Source organism: Sinocyclocheilus rhinocerous, unplaced genomic scaffold, assembly GCF_001515625.1.
Source record: "Sinocyclocheilus rhinocerous isolate Xijiao unplaced genomic scaffold, SAMN03320098_v1.1 scaffold257, whole genome shotgun sequence".
Taxonomy (NCBI): domain Eukaryota; kingdom Metazoa; phylum Chordata; class Actinopteri; order Cypriniformes; family Cyprinidae; genus Sinocyclocheilus; species Sinocyclocheilus rhinocerous.
Window position 1 is genome coordinate 178,912 of NW_015634026.1, and position 10,907 is coordinate 189,818.

At 37.7% G+C, this 10,907-nt stretch overlaps 1 protein-coding gene across 1 annotated transcript in view; it reads right to left on the bottom strand.

Moving 5' to 3' along the window:
• Positions 1-1,617: 1,617 nt before the first annotated feature.
• Positions 1,618-10,907, bottom strand: part of LOC107745210 (protocadherin Fat 3-like) — a 150,907-nt gene continuing 141,617 nt past the window's right edge. Inside the window, exons 23-28 of the mRNA XM_016559067.1 lie at positions 10,077-10,653; positions 8,398-8,532; positions 8,161-8,270; positions 7,021-7,489; positions 4,961-5,114; positions 1,618-2,362 (exon numbers count right to left, since the gene is read on the bottom strand). Coding sequence (XP_016414553.1) covers positions 1,618-2,362; positions 4,961-5,114; positions 7,021-7,489; positions 8,161-8,270; positions 8,398-8,532; positions 10,077-10,653 — 2,190 coding nt within the window. The remainder of the gene's footprint in view (positions 2,363-4,960; positions 5,115-7,020; positions 7,490-8,160; positions 8,271-8,397; positions 8,533-10,076; positions 10,654-10,907) is intronic.

Here is a 10,907-nt window from a genome sequence, read left to right on the forward strand (position 1 = left end):
AAAAGTGCAGCGCTCTGCCACTGCATACACTGATAACGTGAAATCTGGCAGCAGGTCGTGTTATCTGTGCTGAAAACAGTCATAGGTCGCTTTACCATTGATACATCGGCATACGGTTTGAATGCTGTGCCATTGCTAGTGTTGGCTTAGGGTTCATTAAGAGTCTGAATATTAAAATGCGCATGCCAAAAAGCCTCAGGGGGTTACTGAGATACGAGCATGTGTGTGTGTGTGAAACGGCAGATCTCGGCCAATCTCTGAGCTGCGTGAGGTTAAATGCAGTTAAATGCAACGTTTAAATAAAACATGTTAAGGGAAAGATGGATTTCACAGTTGGCGGGCATGAACTGATCAAAGTCCTCTGATAAATTCACTCTGGCAAACACATAAACATGCATAAACGTATGCGTGCAAACACAACAGAGTATGCGAGCGATGCGGAGAGGAGTTGCATGATTTTGCCTGGAGCGAGAAACATTAGATTTTTTTAATGAGAGGCTCCCATAACGCTCCATCACAACCACAATACACTTTAACAACTGCAACTGTTGTCAGCAATAATTCACACGCAATTTGAAATAAACTATTAATAGTGTAAATTGAAAAAAAGATGGAATTTGGGAAAAAATAAATGGGAAATACTATGTCTAGTAAAAATTGATGGACAAATGAGTAACTTGAAATAATAATAATAATAATAATAATAATATAACAGATTCTTTGAATATTCTTAATTTGGGATTCTTTTTTTTAAATGGATATATGCAAAATGCATGCAAAATGATTATTTGCACAAGCATATACATGCAACATTACTATCATTTTTCAGCTACTAATATTAAAATAATTTAATATACGAAAATAAAATTATATTTAGAAAATATTTTTTAATGGAAAAAGTTTGGAAATAAATTACTGGAAAATAAAATGTATTAAATATACTCAATATAAATGAGCAATTTATAATAATAATAATAATAATGATTTTTCTTCATTTGGGGTTCTTTAAAAAAATATATATGTATATATATTTGTTTATACATGCAATATTACTATTGTATCTATCAGTTCTGCTATTTATATTACAATCATATATGACATTCATATTATATTGGTAAATATATTTTATTTTTAAAAAGAACAACAGAATTTGGGAAATATTACTAGAAATAAAATAATCAATTATACCAAATGTTAAGTGAAAATTAATGATTTGATGTTGATTATTTAATGTGAGCTATATTGACATTATTTATTTTTTTTATTAAAAGTTGGAATATAGTTACTATTGTTCGTCTGCTATTTATATTACATTCATATAATATATTAAAATTATATTTATAAATGTGTGGAGCAGTAACTGGGTGGAAATTCTGCTATGGATCGAAATTGGAGTGAGATTTCTTTAAAGGGATAGTTCACCCAAAAATGAAAATTTGATGTTTATCTGCTTACCCCCAGGGCATCCAAGATGTAGGTGACTTTGTTTCTTCAGTAGAACACATATGATGATTTTTAAGTCCAACCGTTGCAGTCTATCAGTCGTATAATGCATGGCTGTGCTCTAGCTACAAATGGAAATCCTGGAGTGGATTCGGATACTTTGAGTAGTAACGGTCACTGCAATCCGCTTACATACTCTGATACGCACACAAACACAACATAGATATTACAGATCTCTCTCTCACCCTCCTCTTCCCAGGGACTCTTCCGTAGGGAATCACAGTCAGACCGGCACGGTGAAACGGGCGGCAAATTCGGCGCCACGCTGCACACGACCACGCCCCTCCGGTTGGTCCCGCCCAGAATCCGCGGCGACTCCGACGGATGGAACGTGCTCATTTCCGTCAGCTCCGGGCCTCGGCCGTCCCCTGGCCGTTTATCCAGGGTTCCCCGAGCATCTCCGGGAAAACACGGCGTGTACGCCATCGGCCGGACGGGAACCTGAGGCGGACCGGACAGACTTCCTTCCGTGTACAAGCTGATTGGCTCTCCGATGGCGCAGCGTAGCGGCGGATAGTGCCCACCGTTGGCTTTATGCAGCAGGGCGGCCGTAGCCGGATCCTGAACCATGGAAAGGTTATTCCGGGAATAGCTCTTCTGGAAGACCTTCTTCCGAAAGGCGATGAATAGGAGGATGAGGGTGAGGATGAGGAAGAGCACGACGGCGATTCCGATAAGCTCCTCCTTCCCGACGTAGGCGTGGCCAGCCTGCATATCCGGAACAAGCACGGGACGAACGGAGCAAGCACTGCCCACGAAACCCGGCGTGCAGTTACAGTAGAACGATCCGAAAGTGTTGACGCACACGCCGCCGTTCTCGCACAGCTCGCGTTCACACTCGTTCACGTCCTCTTCACAACTGCAGAGGAGAAATAAACACTCGCTGGTTACTGTGGCCCACTGGGTTTATACTGCATCAGTTTAGTGTCCTTGGCCTGCTGTAAAAATTTATTGTGACTCGGCAGAAATGCATCAGTCTATAAAAAAACTGACATTGTGTCTGAAAGCGGGCATGATGTGATACGTTTACAGCCTAAAGTAATCCGTCTGTCTACAGTGAAAGTGAAAACGCTGGGAGACACCACACAATAACAGCCAATCAGATTATTTTTTATGAGATATTTGGAGCTGGGAGATTTCATGGAAACCAAGCAAACTGTCACAGCTGGTTAGGACGAAGAAAAAAAAACGACTTTTGTTTTCAGCCATTTCTGGGAGCTAATCACCATGTTTCAAAGAGCTATTAAAGACAATGTGAAATCGAATGTGACCTTGTTTACTTACATAATAAATATTGCTGGGTTTTTTCATAAAATTTTTATCAAAATGAAACTTTCACTGCTTTATAAGTTTAGAGGCAATCAAGGCCACACGGATGAGAAATTTTTTTTATTAATACAACAAAAGTAAAATAACTTTGTATAAAATATATATTTTAAAATATATTTTAAAATATAATATATTAAATATATATTTATTTTTTTATATAAATATAAATATTATATTCATATAGTATTTAATATATGATTAAATTATATAATAAATTGTGTGCATGTGTGTATATATCATTCATATACTATAACAGTTTTTAGCATTATATTTTATTTTTACATTTTCTGTTTTCACTTCAAAGTTTGTGAAATTTTAGTAATTTTGTGTTGTTCTTGTCATTTTTATTAGCTTCATTCATGTCTAGTTTTTATTCATTTTTATTTATTAGTTTATGTTTAGTTTTAGTTATATTAGTAACAAAACAAAGATGAGAAATCTTGAAATAAAATAATCTGAACTATCTGAAATAAAATAGGTTAATGTTTTATTTCCAATTGAACTTTTAGTTATATTTTAATCAATATTATTTACCTTTCATATACACACAGACACACACACACACACACACATACACATATAGTAGTATTATTATAACACTATTATACTAATATATTAAACACATCATACTAATGTTCCCTATAATGGCCCACAATAGTTAATTTCATGTTGTCTTCAAGGTACCCATATACTATATAATTTATGAGAAGTGTGTGTGTGTGTGTGTGTCTCCCAGGTGTGACTAAAGACACGCTGCAGGTGCATGAAAGGCCATGTTGAAATCGTTCTGATGTCTGTGTGTAGTTGCCTCAATAGTGCTAAACGACCAAATAAAAGTGTCTGCGGTCTGTAATGAACTATATTAGCATAAGCCAAGAGAGACTGCAGCAGTATAATCTCTTCTATGCAGAGAGAGGCTTGAAACGATCTTTAAAAAAGACTAATGTTGCTCTAATGTGGACAGATTGATGCTACCATCTTGTGGCCACAGATAGCGCTACAGTTCCCTTCAGTGAAGACAACTGAGAAATGCATTACACCGACTGCATAGAAATGTACGGTGGCCGAGAAGTGCTAAACAAATCACAATTCTGAAATCAAAATAACAAATTACGTACACGGAGGACATGCAAGTTTGAATATGTATGCAAACATGGCATGCAAGTCAGTGCTAAGCCTGTGCCAGTTTTTCATGGTGCGCTGCCAACACAAACAGACTCGTGTAAATGTTTTAGAAACGAACAGACGCTGGTTATTAAATTCTGTTGGCAACTCATAACTTTGGAAAGTTTAAGTTCATCTATCTAATTGACTATGTACGTCAAACACACACGGTGTCATCGTTTACAACTACACAAAAAAGAAAATCACACAATATTTGGATGCTTGTTGATTAACATACATACCACACATTAACAATAAAATTATATATTAAAATGTTAAATATTACATATCTATCTATAGAGAGAAAGAATATAGACTTGTTAATATATGAAATATAATAATAATAATTAATGACAAGTCCAAACTGAATAATTTTAATTTATATATGCTAAAATTATTAACATTATCATACATTTAAATATAAATATACATATACCTCTAGTATCATTATCTATCTATAAAGAGAGTGAGAGAAAGAATATAGATTTGATAGACTTAATATATGAAATATTAAAATAACATAATAATAGTAATAATAGTTATCATTATTACTATGAATGAGAATTGAACAATTTTAAATGTATGTGTATTTATAATTTAAATTTATGTAAAATTATTAAAATGAATTACATTTGAATATACATATCCGCTACCATTATTTAGCTAATACAGTTTTATAATGAATTTCTATTTATACTTAAATATTGTATATTAAAAATAAAAAATATATATATTTCTAAATATAAGTGTATATTCTCTCTATATAAATATTTTAGATGAATAGAATACAAATATATTTTATATTTATTCATTAATATATTTTAAAATGTATAATTGTACGTAATATTATTAATATTTTTTAAACAAATCATTAATCAGAAAATAAATACATTATTTAAAACATCATGTGGGATCAAAAACTGAATAACTAAAACCAAAATAGCTGAAAGGTTAGTAAACTGACGTTACGCCGGTGTATCCTCTCTTGCAGCTGCAGATGAAAGCGTTCCCGATGGGTTTACACACGCCGCCGTTCTGACACGGGTTTGGCATACAGACGCTGATCTCGGTCTCACAGCGTCCTCCGGTGTACAGAGCGCTGCAACGGCACGAATAACCTGAGAGAGACACACGAGAGAGAGAGAGAGAGGCTGTTTGTTCATGAACTGCAACACAATCGCGCAGACACACTCACAGGCCGGTCTGAAATAGCGTGGAAAATGTCAGTGAGTAAACAGTGGGCTGGTTTTATCAGGTCTCCACACAAAAACAAACACACAAAAAGACACGCGCACACACGTCTGCCAGACACTCCTGCACAAACGACCTTTACAAAGAGGAGGAGTACGGCAACACCGCAACTCCCACAACACACTGCTCCATTCATCAGAGCCAGCGAGAGAGAGACGACGAGACGAAGAGATGAGGAGAAGGGAAACAAGACTAGATTAGACGAAGAATGGAGAAAAACAGAAAAGAGGTCGAGACGGGACTAAAGAAGAAACTAAAAGAGGAGAAGAGACGAGGCGAGGCGAAACAAGAAAAAGACAAGATGGTGATAACAGATGAGAGGAGAAGAAAACAAGAGATGAGAGGTCTAAAGGAGAAATAGACGAGAAGAGACAAAGAGAGAAGAGATAACTGAGAAGAGACTAGAGGACAAGATGAGACAAACAGATCGAAAGAGATGAGACGAAAGAAGAAAGTAGTCAGCAAGAAAGGAAAAAAAAGGAAGATGGATAAAAAGAGATGAGAAGAGACAAGATGAGATGAGAACTTATGAGAAGAGAATAATAGATACGAAACAATGACAGATGAGAAGAGATGTGGACGAAAGACACAAGATGAGATGAGAATAGATGAGACAAGAAAAGAGACTTGAGGAGAACATAATCGATGAGAAGAGAAAACACAAAATGAGAACAGAACAGAAGGGAAAAAAGCCAAAATTAGAAGGGAGGAAAAGCAAAAAGAAAAGACGACATGAGATGAGAATTGATTAGATGAAATGAGACATTAATAGATAAGAAGAGACAAAGAGGAAAGAGACGAGAAGACAAAATAGATGAGAAAAGTAATAGACGAGAAGAGAAGAGACTTGAATAATAGACGAGAAGGGGCAAAGAGAGAAGAGGAGAAGAAAAGAGTAAAAAGATGAGAGGACATGAGACGAGATGCGAAAACGATACAAGAGGAAAGACAAGATTAGGAGAAAGGAGGTGAGACCAGAAGAGACGAACAAACTAAATGAGAAGATAAGATAAAAAAACAGAGACATGAATAGATAAGAAGAGACGAGATTCGAGGAGAAAGTAATTGACGAGAAGAGACTAGGTGAAAACGTGGCATGAGAAGACAGTATGATGTGAAGAAAAGAGAAGGGGGACGACGAAAAGAGATGAGAAGAAATGCGAGAGAAAACAGGAGGAGAGAACAGAAGATGGGATGAGATGTACTAGAGAGCATGTGGAAAGCAGGCGCTGATTTAATCATCACAATTGGTCATTTGGTCTCCATCAGACGCAGTAGATGTGAATTAGAGCTTCATTCGGCAGACAGAAGCTGAGCTGATTTGACTTAAGCCAGAACTGAGCAAAGCTTATTAACCAGAGTAATTACATCACAGAAGGAGGATCAATTATAACATTAAGATGAATCATGGCACAATCCTAAAAGCAGACATTTCTGGCGGGTTAAGCAGGGTTTGGACACACACACACACACACACACACACACACACACACACACGTCTGGTTTGCTATCCTTGTGGGGACTCTCCATAGGCGTAAAGGTTTTTATACTGTACAGACCGTATATTCTATTGCCCTACACCAACCCTACCCCTCACAGGAAACTTTCTGCATTTTTAGATTTTCAAATAACTTAATTCTGTGTGATTTATTAGCTTGTTTACCCGTGGGGACCTCAATTTAGGTCCCCACCGTGACACGAGTCCCCATGAGTCTGTGTGTATTCAGGTTTAAGTCCCCACCAGAATAGAAAAACAGGTACACACACACACACCTCCAGACGGCAGGCTGACGCAGGTGGCGCCGTTGAGGCAGGGCTGAGCGGCACACGCGTCCGGATAGAGAACGCATCCCAGCTTGAGATCCGTCAGTCCCACCACCTCCGCGTACGGGCTGCGTTTGTTCTGCAGCGGGAGTTCGTTGTCGTTCAGAACCACCGAGTCTAAACAGCCCTGAAAGCCGTTGGTGACCCGCAGACCCTTTCTTTCCGTCAAGCTACGGGCGTCCGGAGGCGACACCTGCGCTCCGAAATAAATGGACAAATCTGCTCCCAGAGGTCGGTATTTGGTCGTGGCCAGTCGCCGCTCCACGTACATGTCGTCTAGCGAAAGGCTGCTGTAGTTTCCTCGCAGCTCCAGGACCACGTGATGCCAGTTCCCGTCGTTGACCGGACGGCCGGAGATCCCGATGCTCCTGGGACTGTTGCCGCAATCCAACTGGAACCACAGCTTTCCCTCTTCGATCTGTCAATCAAATGCAGATACAGTCTGTATTGAATCTGATGGATTACAAAGATCACTTTGTGAAATAATGGCATGCAAAGCAAACATATAGCAATTCCCTAAACCAGAGATTCTTAAACTTGTGTCATTCAAACTCCTTTTTACCTCAAATATTAACATACAACTTTTCATCCCCCCTGAGATTTTAAGCTCATTTTTCAATAATTTATCAACAGATTTGCACGTTCATTGTACATTTATTGTAGTTCCCTTTCAGTCGGTCACTCTCGACGTCACGTCGGATGACCGCCGAAATTGGAAATTGGGATCTCGCTTAGAGAGACCAATCTACTTCGAGTGTAAACTAAACGAGCCAATGCACATTGGCATGCGATTATTGCATCTATTATTATTATTAATTATCATAAATTCTTCTTATTATTAAATTATTAACAATTATTATAATGTTTCATATTACTGCTGTTTTACTATATTTTAGATCAAGTAAATGCAGCCTTGGTGAGCAGCAAAGACTTTAAACTTCTTTAAACTTTTGACTGGTAGAGTTCACGCCTAACCTCTCAAAATGTTTTTTTTTTAAGATTTCATAATGTCTTTTCACTTCCTTGCCATGTTAAAAAGTCATTAGAACAAAGTATATGAAGGCTATAAGTGTGTTTTATGATGTGTACCTTCAGCACGCTGCACGGATCTGTACGTGTGAACATAATGATTCCCTTGCTCTGCAGCGTTCTGATGCGGAGCGCTAACTTCATCTCTCCGCTCCTCTCTCCATCCGTCACTCTGTACTTGATATAACTGTTACCAGAGAAAAACATCAGTCACTGGAAAGGAAACGGCTCATATTTTAAGAAGGTGCCACATTATATATCACACATAAAGAGCTTTCATACAGGGTTATATGTTACCTGCACACTCTCCCAGTTTGCCCTGCGGACACTGGCACGTGTATGGCCCCCTGCTGCTGTCCGTTCCCACACACTGCATGTCACCGGGACATCTCATATCCGCACACACCTCCGACGCAGCAGAACAACTCCCGTCTGACAGAAAGACAGGGAGAAATTACTACCGCAAAACAAACAGGCTCTGGTTATAGTGGTGTACTGTGATAATACTGACCACAAATATTTTTCCTAATTTCAATGATGTGTTTCTGTTCCTGCTGTTTATGAGTGCAAGGACGTGGCCCGTGTTCAAGAGTGTCATTGTGTAAGTGCATGTTTAATAGGCGGCTTATGTAAAGGCTGTTCACACTACGCTTAACCCTGGGTTAACGTCTTTTAAAGATGGGGTTTTAACCTTGAGTTCAGGAAAGTTTTACATGTGTAATTGATTAGGTTAGAACTGCTTTTGTATACAGTGAGAATCAACACAGTGCGAGAATGTCGTGGCGAGTTGTTTAGAAACTGCCTCATGATTCACTCATTAAATATTTATTCCAAAACATAGTTTTTAAAATTTTGTGATGGAAACGGTTTAATGGTTCACATAGTCAAACAGCACCATGTAATTGATGAAGAAACTCGTGGCAATATTTCCACACATTAACATAACAATAGTGTTTGTCCAACCAACAGGCCTCGTTTACTATTTTTTTCTTTGTGCAAAACCTGTGTTTACACATTTACATGAAGAAATCATGATTCATTAAATTTCCTATTTAAAACTATACTAAATGTATGATCTTGCAACTAAAATTGCACATATGCAATAAAATAAATAAATAAATGGCCTTAGAATCTTAAAGTGTGCCAAAATGTCTATTTCTAAATTGTTGTTAGAAACAAAATGACTAATGACAAAAGGATTATTTTCAAGTAACAAAAATTAAAAAGCTTGACTGGTTATATGTCAATGACAATGCATACAAAATGCACATTTATCAACAGTATAATAAAGGTAAAACTTTTTCTAAACACATGTTAATTTTATTTGTGTATTTATTCACAACTTAAGCACAATTATTGAATGAGACTCAATATTATAAATGCATATAAATATGTAAACATAAATGTTCATCAAAATTCCCAAAATGCCACGGGATAACTTAAAAGTATTTAAATAAATCAATTATTATTAATATATTAAAAACTCCAACTTAAATTAAAATTAAAATCAAGATGTAAACTGACATATTCTGTTTTCCGCCCCTTAATAACATACTTGTTGAAACTTCAAGAATTACAAATTGAATTGTGGTTAATTAAATATCAGTACAGTTTCTATTAAAAATTCTATTAAAATAAACAAATAAATTACAATTCTATTAATTAAATCGATAAATAAATTCTATTCTTTAATGGTTCACATAGTCAAACATCACCATGTAATTGATGGAGACACAAAAATTCTATTAGTTAAATATATAAATTAATAAACTATTTTTAATTTTGTTGGTCATAATTACAGCAGAAATGCCATGAATATAATAGTCTATATGCATGGATATTGTGTTCCTCTTTTGACATTCATTTTGGATAAAAGCATCAAAATGTGCTGGAAAACAGGAGCTTTTGAATGAAAAATGTTGAGAACACCTGGTTTAAAATGATCCTGGGTCAACAATTTGTTCAGACACACTCACCGCTGCAAACGCATCGCGTGTTCCTGTGGAACTTGGGCGACACGAAGCTGGTTTTGGTGGAGCTGTATGTGAGCAGACTGTGCGAGTCCAGCGTGATGGTTTGTTCACACTGGGCCTCCCTGCAGTCCAGACCCGAGCAGTTCTTATCCAGCACAGCTGAGACTCTCAGAACCTGGTCCAGCTGCCGGCGCGCCGAACTCAGCTTCTGCGTCACCAGCGCCGCCTTGTAGAACCCGCCGCCTTCCGTCGTCTCCACGGCAACCAGCAGATCCAGCTGCCCCGTGGACTCCACCGGCTGCACACTGAGCACGTGCAGAGCGTCGGGCCGCGGCGTCGCCATCACGCTGGACAGGACGCGTCTGATCGATGGGAGGTGACGGGACACGAAGTCGAGAGGGGAGACGCGGTCGAAACGGATGGTCACGGCATCGTGGAGCATCTCGGCCGAGGCCTGCTCTACATGCACGCTCACCGGCACGTTCACAGTGAAGCGGCCGTCTGTTACTGTAGCGTTGAAGCTGTAGCGGCCCGCGTCCAAGCCGCTCAGAGCGATGATGCGACCGTCTCGAGGACTCACCTGAGAGAGAAAAAGATGGACACGTCAAAAAACACAATAAGGTTTCACAAAAATTTAGATTCACCCTGTGAACTCAAAATTAAGAGTTTTGTTGATTTTTGATAATGTCTGATAGAATAAAATAAATTAACTAAACAAAGTAAAATGCAATTTATTAAATTTTTTAGTAACAATTCACCAAAACTAAATTTTATTCTAAATGTATACAATTTTACAAACACTAAAGTATATATATATATATATATATATATACA